Source organism: Arachis ipaensis, chromosome B01 (genome assembly GCF_000816755.2).
Source record: "Arachis ipaensis cultivar K30076 chromosome B01, Araip1.1, whole genome shotgun sequence".
NCBI classification, from domain to species: Eukaryota; Viridiplantae; Streptophyta; class Magnoliopsida; order Fabales; family Fabaceae; genus Arachis; species Arachis ipaensis.
In genome coordinates this window covers 44841118-44858203 of record NC_029785.2, presented here as the reverse complement: position 1 = coordinate 44858203, position 17086 = coordinate 44841118, and the positions used below count along the sequence as shown (strand labels likewise).

Here is a 17086-nt window from a genome sequence, read left to right as displayed (position 1 = left end):
CCCCCCCCCCCCCCCCCCATTCCACCACCATCACAAATCCATAGAAGACAATGATAAATGACCTAAGGATCCAATCTCTAACATCCTCATCACCTACAATATCATTGATTTTGCTTTCAGAGAAAAGTGTACATAACAAGGGTCAAGACGAATTAGTTGCTGGTAAACTAAGGTTGTCAGCCACACAAAATCAATCACTGACTGATAGCTAGTATCATAATAGACTAGTAAGTAGTGATAAGATACGACCATTGTTACTCAGAGCTGATAATCCAAACTTACGAAGAAACATGTATGAACTATACTTGCTACAGGATGTAGATGAACTTCAACCCTAAAAGGATAAGACCAAACCAATCTTAAAGATACTAGCATGATGAAGGTATATGCTAGAAATTAACCATTTCATCAAAAAGGGAACACCGAGCCATATTTAGATCTATGGGCTGCTTAAGGTGCGAAATTAGGGAACCCCTACAACCAACCAATCCTCCTATGTTCATATTGAAGATGACTAGTGTTGAGATATTCAAATCACCAACATCGGTTTGATAACTCTAAACATAAAAAATTGTTTAAAGATAAAAGATAATCAGTCAACGGTGAAGATATGAACATAAACAAAATTTTAGTCATTTTGAACACCGAGATAAGCTCTGCTTTAACTAGAAAAAACTGCAAAATCTTAAAAAGGGGGAACATAGTTCAATATTAGCTACCAAAAAAACTCTTTCGTTGAACCATAATTAGAACTTCAACATCTTTAAATCCATCAATCAACTGATAAACAAGTAATACATCTCGCAAACTAATAAAATTAAAAATAAAAATAAAACCATCCTTCAAGCATCATCTCCCTTACTTCTCAGATGAGTTTGGTCCTCGCTTCTTTCCGAATCCCACCACTACAAATCCACAATAAGAAAAAAATTAGACACCAAAATTACAACACAACGAAAAAGAATCGAACTTAAACATTATGTAGCATAAACAAAAACCCTAAGTCAAATTGGGCGTAAACGAAAAAAGTGGATTTTTGAAAAGAGGGTTTACCGGCGGTGACGAATCGGCGATTGTATTGCATGCGCTTGTGTGCTCGTCCACGTGGCTTCTTCTTCTTGTCTTGCTTCGCAACTTTTGGGGTTTGACCTCTGACTTTTCCGGCACGAGCTAGGGATCCGTGAACCTTACCTGCAATGAAGTAATCAATCGATTCATCAACACCAATCAATAAATAAATCACATATAACCACAACAATCTCAGCATAAAGAGAAGAACACGGAATTAGTGATTCCAGGTAACTGACCCATGATTTGTTTGCGTTGTGATTCGGAGCTGAGTGGTTCTGTCTTGCTCTTCTTTTGTTTGTTGCAGCGGCTATGAGCAGAAAGACCAATTGAATAATGCGAGGGTGCTATTTGTACTGCTACTTACTAGGGTTTAAAGGCATACGGGCTTACTTGTGGGCTATCTTCGCTACTATCCATCTTCGGCCCATTTTTTGAAGTTTCATCTGTTTTATGTTTTTTCGGTACACCATGAAAATTGTGAACAACGCGAATAACAGGTTGCAATTTATGTTTTTGAAGATCTTTAAAGGTTATGTTTAGTTGTGGAAAAAAAGAAATAAAGAAAAAAAAAAAAAGAAATTAAGTGAATTTTTATTTTTTTAGATGTATTTGGATGAAAGAAAAATAAGAAGGAAAGAAATATTATAAAAAAACAATTTTATTTTTATATTATAAATTATATAGATAAAAGTAAAGGGGTAATATTAGAAATAGAGAGATAGAATTAGTTTTCTCTTTATTTTTTTTTCATTGTTGGAGAGAAAAAAATTAGTAGGTCCCGCCAATATTTTTTCATCTATTTTTCTTCCTCTCCTATTTCTCTCTTCAACCAAACAAAAGAAAATAACTATTTTTCTTCTTATTTTTTCCCTCATTTTTCCTTCCTCCCATTTTCACCTCAAACAAACACACCCTAAAAGATCATTCATTCTTTACATTAGTCTTCAAATAATTTTTTTAATCATATTAGCTCTTTAAAGATAAAACGTAAGTCAAATTGGTCATTCTGTTCATTAGAAGATGATGTAGTAGGTTAATGTCACGTGTCATATGATAATTAGTTGATGTGTCAAGTAAGTGAGACCTAGGACGCCACGTGTCACTTGACATGTAAAAAAATTATTTATAATCAAAATACTCTCTAAAATTTCAGACGTAAGTCATTTTCATCCCAAAAAATTTAAAAATTAATCAAATTAGTCCTTATATAAATTTTTTTTATTTTTTTCATAATATTAAATTTGAAATATTTTTTTATAGAACTAATTTTTAAAATTATAATTTTTATTATTATTTAATTTATATAGTAGAACTCAATAATTAAAAAATTGATTTGTGAGATCACCTGTTGAATCTTAATATATTAATATAGTTTTTTTTAGAGTATATACCCATTTTGGTCCTCAAAGAATTTTAGACTGGACACTTTAGTCCCTAACTAAAATTAATTACTCGATTGGTCCCTAACAATCAACTCCGTCAGTCACTTAGGTCCTTTACTCCGTTAATTCTAATGGAGGACAAAATAGTCCCTGACAACTCTAACAGGGGACAAAATGGTCCCTGATCTCCTCCATTCGAAACGGCACTATTCTCTCCCAATTTTCATCATATCTCGCATAACACTAACAGTCTAACACTGTAACTTCAAACTACACAATGCACACTCTATAAATTTAATGTTCACAAGAAAAAAAAATCCTCCATGGTTGAGTTGCTGATGTGGTTTGTAATTTTAGAAAGATTGAATACTAGAGATAGATTATGTAAGTTTAAGATTGTACCAGCAGCGGAATTCTTTTGTGTCTTATGTAAGGATAGATTGGAGATGGTACATCACTTGTTTTTTTCATGTGATCGTATATGGAAGTTGTGGAGATCAATCTTGGTGGATTGGAGTATGATTTGGGTTTGGCAAGGAACCACGAAAGAATGCTTTGAGATGTGGATGGATAGAAAGATAAGGAAAGATATGAAGAAAGTGTGAATGGTGTTATTTTTTTCTGTAATATAGTGCACATGGAGATGTAGAAATAACATTGTCTTTAATAATGGAGTGTTGGTATTAGAGAAGTTAAAGGAGGAAGTTGTAGAATGCACAAATCGATGGTGTCAAGATCGACAATATAGGAGTAATTGATGTACTTATGAGTGCAAATATCAAGTCTAAGGTGAATAAGAAGACATATGAAGTTGATCTTTGATGCATGATTTACTGATCTATGAAAAAGGCCAATAATTCTGCAGAGTAAAAGTTGGAAGGAGAATGATCATGATTTGATGTTGTATAACTGATCGGGTTCATCTTGAAGTATCTTTGGAGGAGCTAAAATCATTATATTCTTTTGCTCCCTGTTTGCTATTTTATGCTAGTTTTTATATTTTCTTTGTAGTTATTGCTCTGTTTTTGTTATTATTTTTTGGAACTATGCCCACTTTGTTTGGAATCGGGTGGAGATGTAATTATCTAAAAAAAAGAAAAAAAAAATCCTCAACTTGTTCTCAACCAATTCATACTCAGGAAACTAATGCCTATGTCTCTCAACTAGTTGTCGTCTTCGATGGATCCCATGAATCCAGACAGCAAGTCATTTGTTAAGACTCCGGAAAAGAAGGAATGAAGCATTCGGTGTCTATTTCAAATGAGAATTTGCATATGATGTCGAAGGCAAATCTTCTCATGATGTCCTAATATCCAACAATCTATATTGCTTGCCGGAGAGTGGAGAAAGGCGTGCCCTTGGAGTAGTTGTGGAACTTGGTCTTGAGGATATCGTGGACGTTGTCGGAGTTGGAGGTGATGTTATCAAAGACGTGGAAGTGGATGCTTTTGGTCGATGAAGTGTAAAGGAGGTGGATGTACTAGTCACAAAGATTTAAGAAGTGTGTGGTTCATGACATGTTGAGCTAGGTGCGACACGTGTGACAATTACACCATGTCTTAATCTTGGAGCTAAAGAGAAGGAAGAAAAAGATGGAAAAAAAAGACTGTGAAGGTGAAGAAGGAGAGTATGAATGTTAGGGTTATGCGAGATATGATAAAAATTGGAGAAGAACAGTGTCATTTTCGAATAAAGGGGTCAGGAATCACTTTGTCCCTTATTAGAGTTGTCAGGGATCATTTTGTCCCATGTTAGAGTTTTCAGGGACCATTTTGTCTTCCGTTAGAGTTGACGGAGTCAAGGACCTAAGTGACCGAAGGAATTAATTGTTAGGGACCAATCGAGTAATTAATTTTAGTTGGGGACTAAAATGTCTGGTTTGAAATTCTTTGAGAACCAAAATGGGTATATACTCTTTTTTTATTACTATATTTATTTAGTGAAATCCAAAATATTTAGTAATATATTTAACTAGTTTTAACATTTTAGATTTCACTAAATAAATATGGTTCTTTACATGACAAGTGTTATAGTTATATGTTTGATGGATAATTCTACCATGGTGAAAGAATATTAAGGTCCTTAAATATAGTAGTTATTTTAAATATTTTAATCTTTTAGATTTCACACTAAATAAATATAGTGGTTATTTTAAAAAATTATATTAAAATATTAAGATTCAACCAGTAATTTCACAAATCAATTTTTTAATTATTGAGTTCATCTAGCCGGTCCGGTTGATCCCTAGAACCGTCTTGCAAAAAATCTATTAAAAAACTTGCCGAATTGGCAGTTAACCAGTGAATCGACTGAACTAGCGAGTTTTTTTAAGGTCCGATTTTATAATCCAAGATCAGAAATGGCATCGTTTTGATGCTAGAAAAAAAAAAGAACACCCACTAAGTCACTAACCCAGTCCCCCAGTTCCCAAATCCAGCTTTACCAATGTCTCCCTCTCCCTTCCAACCATAATTTCCTCCAAGTCTCCAACGAGCAGAAAGAACGCCTCCACCAACCCTACCATCATTGTCGAAAGGTTGATTTGACGCTTCTGTCGTCGTCATCGGAAGGTTGGTTTGGAAGCTTTTGTCGTCGACTACCTCTATCCTGCCGCGCATTTGTCTCTATCGCCGTGGACAGGGACGGACCCAAGCATACAAATGAGGGGGCACTTGCCCCCGTGATTTTTTAATTTTTGTTTTAAAAGATATAGTTATATATAATATGCCCCCATTTTAAATTTTAAATGACCCCACTACAAATAAAATAAATTCAATTAGCTAAAGTTTTAAATTTATTTTTTTTATTTTTTATCATTTTGACTATTATTTAACCTAATCAAATTTAATTATTGTACCGTCAGTACTTTATTCTCTTAAACCCTCTTCTTATTTTTATATTTTCAACCTTCTTTTTCTATTCCTTGTCTAATGGTCATCTTCTCTTCATCAAAAAGTAAATTTTAAATTATCTAATTTTTTATATAGCTCTCCATGACTCTATGTATCTTTCAATTTCATTTTTTTTCTTTTTGATATTTTCAATTGCATTTTTTAATTCAAACAATTATAGTTTAGGTATCAATCTAATATTTTATTTTTTTCGTGACTTTATATATTTTATTTTATTCTCGATTTATTCATCCTTATTACTTATTTTTTATCTTTTGTTCTATTATATGTACCTATGTTGCATATAAAATTTTAAAATGAACTGATTAATTTACTAATTTAGAATATATTTTTTATTTTTAAAAATAATGACAAAAAAAAATATATATATATATATATATATATATATATATTTATTTTATTTTATTTTTTTTTGCCCCCACTCCTAAAATTTTCTGGGTCCGTCACTGCGCCCGTGGACTCTAGGCCTTCTCTGCTTTGCCGCAGTGAGTTCTTCAGTTTTTTAATTAATTTTCTTTTATTTTGTTAATTATATGAATTACCACAGTAAGTTCTTCAGTTTTTCAGTTAATTTTTTTTTATTTTGTTAATTATATGAATTAATCTGTCTTCGCCGGAAGTTTCCACTCTTCCGTCATTATCGTCACTTCCCTTCCTGTCACTTCTCTTCCTCCCTTGCTGCCGATAAGCGCAGTTGCTTCGAATTATTTTTGTTTATTTTGTAATTTGTTCTGTTATTAATAATATTGAGTTGTTGATTTTTAGATTTTGTAAATACTCTTATAGTTTTATTAATAATAGTGGATTTAGTAATTTATCGATTATTTGGGTTTTGTTATTTCACTTTAATGTGATTGTGGTTACATTATAGATAACAGATGAATTTGTGGCTGAATTTGCTGATCCAAACAATAGTAGTTTGTCTCTTGATCAGATTTTCTCATATAAATAAATTTCTGTTTTATATTTTTTTCACAGATTGAATGTTTAAGATAAGTAATTTATATTTTTTGGACTGAATCAATAATATGATGAGAAAAATATCTGTAAAAAAATCTATGATGCTCTGAACATTCTCATAACAATGGATATTATTTCAAAGGATAAAAAGAAAATACAACGGAAGAGTCTTCTTTGTACTAGTGTGAACGATATTGAAAAACTAAAGGTTTGCAGACAGCCTTAAGTTTTTGCTATTTTCATCCAAGTAGTTATGCTATGATTTCTCTATAATAATGGCTTGAGCTTATTCAAAAAATACATTGAAGGATCTTAAAAATTTATAACACTTTAATACCTTTGTATTACTCTTTTGTTAATATTTTTTTTATAGTAGAACATTATGTATTTGTTGCTATGTGTGTTTTGATTGATTTTAGTTATAAACTTTGATGTTTAAAATTGTTTATGAACTTCTAATATTAAATTATAAATAGTTTATTATGTGAAATTATAAAATTTTATTATGTTAAAAATGATTGAATTTAAATATTTAAAATTATATATTAAATTTTTTATAATTTTATTTAATATTTAATTAAATCGGTTAAATTTCAGTTGAACTCCGATCAAACCAGTAAACCAGTCACTTTACCGGTTCATTGACCGGTCCGGTTCTCGCAACCTTGGTCGGCACAAGCTTCTTTTTTTTGTTTTGTTTTTCAACCACTTTCTATGGTTATTTTCTTTTTTTTTTTGTCTCTCTTTTTTCAATTTCTTCTTCTTCTTCTTTGCGATACATAAGAACCAGCGCATAAGAAAAAATTTAAACAATTAGCAATAAACATCAGACAGAGATAGCAACTAACCAAAAATAGGCATTTCCAAAAGTTACTGGTTTTTGGATTTAGTTGGGCTTCCAAATCCGTCGAACTACTCTGGTTTTGAGATTCACTTGTTTTTTCTGAATCTGTCAGAATAATTTTTTGTTTTTTCACCAACCTCTATTGTCTTATTCTTTTGGCCGACGGTGTTTTGTCAGAATCGGATTTGGATTCAGATTCGAAAAAAGTGTCTTCTTCCGAAGAAAAATCCAGAACAACAATTTTCTTTCCTTTTTTTCTTCCCTTTTCCTTTCTCTTTCCCCTTCAGAAAAGTTGTTTTCTTCTCCACCTTCTTTCTTTTTGTTTTTTCCTCCTTTATTTAATTTTTATACAGAAGTCCCTAAAACACAAACTTATTTAGTTAGCAGAGTAATTTAGACGCATCTGAAATGAGCAAATACGGTAACAATCAGGTGAATCAAAATGAGCAAATACACTGAACCGAACACCATTCATGTGCTGAATAATATGTGATAAACATTCAATGATCAAGAAAATATTTCTGCATGCACAAGGACCCAACTAAACACACTAACAATCAGGTGAATCAAGATGAGCAACTCCATTGAACTGAACAACATTCATGTGCTGAATAAAACGTGATAAACATTCAATTATCAAGAAAAATATTTCTGCATGGACAAGGACTCAACTGAACACACTAACAATCTGGTGAATCAAAATGAGAAACTCCACTGAACCAAACGACATTCATGTGTTGAATAAAACGTGATAAACATTTAATCATCAAGAAAAATATTACCAGTAACCAGTAAATTAGTTACCTTACTAATTTTTTGACCGGTCCAATTCTCACGATCTTATTTTTTGTCAAAACAAATTATAAGTTCATCTTATTTTTTTTATTTTGCTATTTGAATATTATAGTATAATGAATTATTAAGATTTATGAATTTAGATGAATTTAGTCAATATTATATTTTATTTTTTTTGGAAAAAAAAGAGCTCAACACTCTGGTGGAGCAAGTATAGATAGGCAAGGGACATAAATTACAAACAACTTCTATGTCATCTCCGACATATAGCCATCGACAACATGAGTTATTTATCACACCACTCTGTAGCACATGTAAACGCTTGATCCACACAATCTGCAACTCCTGTTGTCTTACTCTGAAATATAACTTTATTCCGTTTTAGCCAAATAATCCATATTACTGAGAAAAATCTAACTATCCAACACTTGCATTGCTCCTTTTTCACTGGCATATATCTCCAACTCTCGAAGTGATCTTCCAAATTACCAGGAGCAGTCCACTCCTGTCCAAATGATGAGATCCATGCACATCACACCTGTTAAGAGAACTCGCAAGTAACAAATAAGTGTTATATATTTTTAACATCATTTTTGCACAACACGCACAAATTATCATTCTATTGTACGATTCTCAATCTACTTAGTCGATCCTTTGTGTTGCCCTCCCTACCAATACAAATCACGCAAATAACTCGACTTGAGGTGGAACTAACCCTTTTCAAATTTCCTTCGTGAATCCATAGCTCAAAAACTCCTCATCCAAAGTCTCTTCTTGCAAAACCTATTTTGAATTTTTTGGCCGACTCCTTCGAATTTTTACTTTCTGCTTCACCGCAATTGCTTCATTTTACTCCTGCAAAATATTATGTTATTTTGGAGTGATATTGTTTCATTAATTTTATTCTTAAAATAAAGATTTATAACTTCATTAGATAACGGAGGCAGTGGTGAAGAAGCTAGATTGAGACATGTTTTTCTTCAATTATTTATTAAAAAAAGGGTGAAATTCGTTACATATATGATCTTTCGAGGTGAATAATATTTTATCAATTTTCACTCTATAGTCTATGGTATTAGTTGAATTTTTTGTCTTTATTGATCTACTCGAAAATTTGTGTTATAATAATTTGTTATTTTTAAATTGGAAAAATATAGGGAGCCAATGGAATATTTGTACAATGTGTACAATAGAGGTTTAGGAAGTATTAGAGATATAACCATTAGTGTTACCTTTTCCTATCAGTGTAAACTTTTGAGATGAGTGGTATCATGATATGGTATCAGAACTTTAGATCTAAAAGGTTAAGAGTTCGATTCTTAGAGTTTAAATTTTTGGGATGAGTGATTTTATGATATGAGATGTTTATTATCCCTAGTACTCATAGTCCATTGTACACATTGTACAAATAATTAATAATTAATTACGATTCTGATGATGATGAATAATTTGAATTATTTCAGTAGGGAAATAAAAATTTAATGCTGCAATTAATATCAACTTAAAATTTTTTATTTGATTTATATTAATTCAATCTAATAATAGTGGGTTTATTTGATATCATAAAGATTTTAATTTAATATTAATTCATTTATTACTTATTGAATTTTGATATATTTGAATTAATCTAATAAAAAAAAAAGAAATTTCATAGTTTCTTATTTTAATTTTAACGTTAAGATTACAATAATTTTGGTCTAATGTAATAGGACACAAATGTAATTTTAATGTAATTTTGGTCTCCTAATAAAAATTCGTATCAAATGGTTTTTTTTTATTAAGCAAATCTCCTATGTTTAATGGTACTAGAGATAGTTACTATTGATTAATCCTCACAAAACAGTTTTGAAATTCTCAAAAAACTATATAAAAACAAAAATGTTTGGAAATTAAAAAATACCTCAAAAGCAAGGTTTTAACATGATTCAAATTAGGAAGAAATGCCATTCAAATAAAAAAAAATCAACTTTTAATATAGCATTTATGTATTATTATGTGTCAAATTCATATTTAATACTGCCATAAGAAATTTCTTAAAATAAAGTTTTAGTTCTAGATATTGCTTTGGAAGAAATTAGAACGTACTTGGAGAAAAATCAACCACAACCATAGCAAAAACCAAAATTATCAATAGATAATCAAAATCCAAAAATTCAAGCTAATTCAGAGTCCGAATTTCAACTAATCAACAACAATTTAACAAAGCTAGAAGCAGAAAATTTAATAATGACATATCTACAATTCCAAAATTCATATTTAGAATATGAAGATGCAGAACTATAATGTGCAGCAACAAAATTTTCAGAAATTAAAATGACTTCAAAACACACAGAAGAAAAAGCAACCGATTTAGCCGAGAAAGAAGAATCAGATTTCAATTTTGAATTCCAACCACAACAGCAACAACAAGAATTAACAAAAATTGTAGATCAAGCAAGATCTTAAAATTCAATTCCAAAACAGCAATAAAAATAACTCTAAATCCAAAACATACAGTAGAAGAATACACAGAGTCAGACGGGGTGAATCGACCACAGCTAAAGTCACCTTACTCGTTTCTAGATACAGCGGTTGGCATGGCACCAACAGCCAGCACCGGTGAGGCTACAGTTCTCCACCAATGTAGCGGTGTCGAGGACGGCGCCGTCGCGAAGGGAGAGTGGACACTCACAAAGGTTTGGGTTGACAAAGCAACAACGATGGATGACGACGACGTTACCAATCTGAACAATCGTGGTAACGCCAAGGGAAACACCTCCACAACGGAGAAGCAAGGAGTGTAGGGCACGTCAAATCTGTTGACAGTCTCTCACAAGACGGCATTAATGATTGGTTCTAGAGTGTAACGACCCAACTTCCAGTATGTCATTATCATACTAGAAGTCGAGCACTACCAATTTGCTTTTCTTAACTTTAGCTATTATTTATTATATAAGCCTGATTCATTGTTAACATCTTGTGAGTTTATGAGTAAATTTTTTTTAAAACAATAGTAATTTAGAGTCGTATACATACAGTATAACAAGGAAACATAAACACACACATTCATATAAGAATAGAAGGCAACATATAAAACATCACACTTAATATACATCATGAGACAACATTAGCTCAGTCATACAAGTATAGAACCGTATACAGCATCCCTCAGTTAGTGACTCATATAATATTTACATATATGTACATAAAACGTCTCAGGGCCTAGCCTGTCTAAAAAGCCCCTAAGCTGGTACCTAGGCTAGCCTAACTCTATGACATGCCTATTCCCTCTGAACATACTAGCAAAGTGAGGGAAATACTCTAATGTATTGGAGTTAGACTAGACATCCCAAAAAGTCTCCTCGTCTCTGATTCAAAAGCCCCTCATAAAAAAACATTGGACAGGTGGTGGTGCCCGCCTGCTGGAGTCTCATCTGGCTCATCACTGTTAGAAGAGATAACTACAACTTCATGGTCCTCCTTAGGATATTGCTCCCCTTCCATGTCCTCCTCAACTCCTGGGTGGTAGCTGAGGAACTACTACTGGTCATTGAAACTACGAAAGGATTACTATCGTACATAATACAGTCAGGAGAAGGGGGTGGAGCCTCCATAATCTGATCCTGCTTGTGTCCCTGCTGTTCCTCTAGAATAGGTGGCTCAATCGGCTCTGGTGGGGGAATCAAGCTCAGGTGCTAATATAGGAATACCCCACTCATCAAGGATAAAAGGTGCAGGAGGTTCCTCGTGAATAAGCTGTGCTGATATAGGCTCGTCAGGCAGAAAGGGATCAGGTGGTGGAGGATAATCAGGTAGAGGAGATATCTGCTCCTTGGGATGAGGTATCCCAGGTCCTCCAAGATGCAGCCAAGAAAGAGGAAAGTCATAGGGTGCATCGGGATCAAAGAAAGGTGTACTAATAAGATGTTGAAAAGGTCTACCATGTAACACCCTACCACACAGAACTTTACGCTTAAGTCGTAAAACAGAGGTGGTATGGTATTACGACCTCTAAAATAAAATATATACGTATAATAATTGAAAAAATATAATATACGAGGAGCCTTGAAAGATAGGTAAAGCAAAATTGTAGAATTAAAAGCACAACACTTAGGAATAAATGTTTACTTGCGTACAAAGAAAGCTAAGGTGCATAAACATATATGTATAGAAAGTGAGAATAGAAGGTCAAGAGTACAAAATAACAAGCTCCTAACTCAGGCTGTGAAGCAAAGGCTGACCGGAGAATATTTATATACATACATATAGGAATCCATAACCCAAAATACATAAAAAGCAATCCTAGTTCTCCATAAACCTCTATGAGGTACAAAAGTAAAACATATATACATAAGGAGAGTCTATACATATAGATATAACAAAATAAAACAAAATATCAAAATCCCCAAAAGCCCACTTCGCTACAGAGAACTCCAGACGCCTAGCGAGATGCCTCTCAACCTGCATCTGAAAAACATAAATATTCGTATGGAATGAGAACCAAGGGTTCTCAGCATGGTAATGGTGCCGCATACATGAGATATAAGGTCCCAAAAAAGCCAGAGGCAATCCTAGAACTACGACACTCAGATTATAAAACTTAAGGAACTAAAACAGAAACTATAAACAGGTGGTCCTCTAAGGTTCTAAACTTAATCAAAACCTAACTAAAACCCTCAAATCCTCTTCTTATCATCTAATCCTCCAACACCGGTAGAACCACACAGACAAACAAACAGACAATGGCAACCACAGGTAGAATTCAAGTACTGCAGATAGCAAATGTAACAATTAAACATATTAAATTCACTTAGGCATTCCCAATTAATGCACAAGCAAGCAATTCAAACAATATGCATATGATGCATGCCTGTCCTATCGCTGATGAGTCTCATCTGTCGGTTATCAAGCCAACCCGACAAGTCCAGCTGCTGGTGTAGACTGTCCCTCGATGCGCATCCTTAAGAGTCTATGCATAGCTTATTCTCATATATAAATCTTGCTCATTGGGGGACATCCTTCCCGAAAATTTATACGTGCTCGGTCACCCTTACGTCTTATGATCAATAGAGTATCGAGTCTCAACCTGAAGCACGTGGTGGCAAGCCACTACTCTTTACCCAGAGAAACTCGTATCTTAGATAAAATAAGTGCATAAACCACTTAAGCATTCATATTCATTCATAAATCATTTCATAATCATTCATTATAGCCATAACATCACTTATCCATCATATATTTGCGCTTTTATATATAATTCATCGTAACCCAGAGCAAGTGGAGTGAACCACACCCTTGCAAGTACCCGGGGAGCCTCTATACTAACCAACCTGGAGCAAGTGGGACGAAACCATAATCCTTGCGTCTACCCAGGAGGTACGTTCTCATATGCCTAGGAGGAACAAAGGAGGGGATCCTAACCTCCCACCATCTCGCTGGGGGCGATTTTACAATACCAGGAGGAACAAAGAAGGGGATCCTCACCTTCCCCCATCTCCTAGGGTCGTACTTTCGGGAAGAGGACTCGAGATAAAGCAATCCTTTATAGTTACTGATAATCATTCATAGTCATTTACCATGGCCATATTCATCACATGTATACCACATCTCTGCACTCCTCATACATAATTCATTACTTCTCAAGCTTTCTTCATCCCCAACTTACTTCACCTTCCTAGTTCAAACCCTTTCACTACCACTATAACTTATTTCTAGGGTCCTTGAGGGTAAAAATAGAGGTTTAGAAGTTCGAAACCATGTTTAAATCACAAAAATACATGTTGCTGAAAACAGGGTGTGTGCGTACGCACACACGTGTGCGTGCACACACTTGTACAATTTTTCAAAGATGTGTGTAGCACCAGGAGGTGCAGACGTGCTAAAAAATGGTCGATGCTATACTTGTGGAAAACCTGGACATATATATAGGAATTGTCGCTGCGGGAGGAACCGAGATGAGGGTCAGAATCAACAGTCAGGCCATGTGTGTACCGTGGATGCACGTGATACGACGGGGTCGGATCTTCCGACGAGAGGTAAACGTATGCTTTAAATATTATATATTGCTTGGATATGAGGGTAACCTAGTTCTATCTCTGCAAAGTCGCCGTTAGGATTACAAGGGCTTAGAGTTGTGTGGGAGTAAACCATGGGAAAGGAAGATTCTAGTGGCGGTAGCCGATGATTTCAGACTTGTGATGACGAACGATCAGAGTGGACGTGCCGGAATGGTTACCAGGTATGACTAGAAGTCTTGGCGGTTCCCTATGTGGGCGATGGTCACGGTTCAACACGAGTAGCAACAGGAATACCGACTAACGTCCTTGCGATTTTTAACTATGATTTTTACCGTTTTAAGATTTAGAGTGATTTCAAATCTGGTTTGGAGCTTTGGTTTAACTGATTTGGTTTTGAAACTAGGATTTGAACTTTTGATCAAACTTTGCTATTTTTAATTATGATTTTTACGGTTTTAAGGCTTAGAATGATTTTCAAATCTAGTTTGGAGCTTTGGTTTAAATAATTTGATTTTGAAACTAGGATTGGAATTTTTGATCAAATGATATGAATTAAAAAGGAAAGTGAGTCCTAAGATTTTGTTAACTTATGATTTTGGTTTGTAAATTTTAACTTAACAAAAGGGGTTCAATTTGAAAGGTTCTGATTTAAGGATTCTAATGAATTTAGGAAAAATTGTGCTTCAAAGTGATTGATTTACAAATAAAAAGTTTTTGACTCTTTTGATAAGGTTTTAACAATGGACACATTTAGATTGAACTTGTTTTAAAGGTTTTGAAAAATACTACAAAATCGGTATTTGGTTTAAGGAAAAATTTCAGATTCTTAATGACGATAATCAGAGTGACGCAGCGGAAGGCGAGAGAGAACATCGACACGGTAGGATGATGGTGAACGAGATGCTTTGTCAACTTGTTGGGTTAGTAACGTTGAAAGTAGGAGGATGTAAGAACTGGAGTTTTCACGAATAAAATAATTTAAATGCCTAAATTAGGTACCGGAAAGTTAGAATGAGAATTGGGGATTTAAATATGGTTTTTAGGCTCAATAGGTCTTTCCGAGTCAGAAAATATGATTTCTGCAAAAAAACGTGAAAAATCGTAAATCGGCAGTCGAACCGGTTCAATTCTACCCGGTGCTGCGCGAGAAAAAGTGAAAAATGCCGAAACCCTTGGAAAAATATTAGAAATGGAAAAATGGGCATTAGTGTTAAATGTTTGGCCTAAAATTGGGTCGAATAGGCTAAAAACGATAACGGGTTGGACCGGGCCCAAGTTGGGCCCAAGTCCAACATATAAAAGGGTTCATTAATGAACCCAATCAGCATAACACACTAACAAACACAACACACACAATTGAGAAAGGAAGGAGAAGAAACCCTCCATTAACACTATTCACTTTCATCTTCTCAAGCTCATATCTTGAGCTATAGAGCTCCGATCGCTGCACCGTTTGTTGCTACGCGTTCCTTGTGAAGAGCTCTATAAAACCCACTCAAGAAATTGGTAAGACAAGCTCGAATCCCTCTCAGTTCTTCTCCTCAAAGTTTCGAGTTTTAGAGCTTTTGGCTAAGTGAGGTTTTGTGATTTTTGGGTGTTTAAGTACACTCTAGCCTTTGATTGATGTTGGTTTTGGCTTCCAAAACTGTTGGACAAGGTAAGAAGCATTGAAACTCTTGTGAAACTTCAATTATAATGAGCCCTAGGTTGATTTGTGATGATTTATGTATATATAGCTTGATTATGGTGAGTTTGGAGCTTGTTGATGATTGTTGATGCTTGTTGGAGATTTTTGGTGGCTTAGATTGTGATTGAAAGCTTATCTTGGGCTCAATTTGGGGTTTTGGTGCATATTGGGGATCTGTCAAGGTATGGTTTCGGTTTTCTCTATGTAGTATATAATATTCATGGACACTTAGGCTAGTGACCTATAGGATAGGTTTGGATTATAATGGTTGATGAGTTGTTGAATGATGATGTGTGATGATTTATGATGGATTGATGATATTTGAGTTTGATTATGATGATTGATTATGATAAGATGATGATGAATGATTGTGTGAGGTTGAGAAGTGGTATGATATATGTGATATTGATGTTAATGATATGGTAATGTGGTTAGAAAAGTGGAATGTGGGTTGATTATGGTATTACATCTTTGATGTTGATGGTGGGGAGTAGTGAAATGTGATGGAATGATTTGTATAAATGGTGTAATATGATATAAAGGTTAGATGTTGATGAAAAATAGAGTTTGGAATGGTTTTATTTGGTTTTGGTTGGTTTGAGTGGTGAAAGTGGGGAGATTGGTAACTTGTGAACATTTGTTAAAAGTTGATTTTTGGTGAACTTTGTCTGATCATAACTTTTGCCTTAGTTTTCAAAATTTGTTGAAATTGGTTTAGAATTAAAGTTTATTGAAAACCCTTCGATTTGATATAAAGTTTGTAAAATTTGGAATTTTGTAGAGGGAGTTATGATCATTCAAAGATTGGTGTTAAAATTCTGAAATTCTGCAGAGTTGCAGAATTTTATGATTTCTAGTTTGTGCGCACGCACACCTCTGCGAAAATTTTAACCTGTGCGCACGGACACGTTGGAAAGACCAGTCTGTTAGGGGAGCTGGCAGAGGTTGTGCGAGCGAACAGACCTAGTGAATTTTGGCACCTGTGTGTATGCACACCTTTATGCGTACGCACACATTTTGAAGTTTCTCTAGCGCGTGCGCGCGCACACCCTATGCGTACACACACGTCCTATTTCACAAATTTAAACTTTGTTTTTAACTATTTCACCTTCCCAACAAGGTTGTAAGCTTCTATAACACCATTTTAAGGCTTTTGGGCTAAATTTTGAGTATGGGAATATGGGAAATAAGCTAAGGGTTTTAGTTGATGGTTATTATGAAAAATTAGCGAACGGAGGTTTATGTTTCTGGTGTACTGAGGATGGGCTCGACGGAGTGAGAAAGAGGAATGGAAATGTTGAATCGACAGTGGTTAAGATGAGTCGAGGACTTGGAATGAGATGATGGATCTATGACATACTCAAAATGTTTTCTGAAAACCACTGATGTATCATTTGTATATTGAGACTATGAGACGCTATGCGCCCGGCAGGGACAGC

General features: G+C 34.2%; 1 protein-coding gene across 1 annotated transcript; it reads right to left on the bottom strand.

Annotated features, from left to right (window-relative positions):
• On the bottom strand, positions 632-1551 carry LOC107629857 (40S ribosomal protein S30). The gene is made up of 3 exons (XM_016332796.2): positions 1308-1551; positions 1054-1191; positions 632-905 (listed from the first exon to the last, which is right to left on the bottom strand). The coding sequence occupies exons 1-3, from the start codon at positions 1309-1311 to the stop codon at positions 859-861; spliced, it is 189 nt and encodes a 62-aa protein (XP_016188282.1). The 5' UTR covers positions 1312-1551; the 3' UTR covers positions 632-858.

Bases quoted from the DNA above. Each gene is read 5' to 3' on its own strand.
- LOC107629857 (XM_016332796.2), bottom strand. The intron at 906-1,053 runs GTAAACCCTCTT...GTGGATTTGTAG, and splicing joins TCGCCGATTCGTCACCGCCG to TGGTGGGATTCGGAAAGAAG.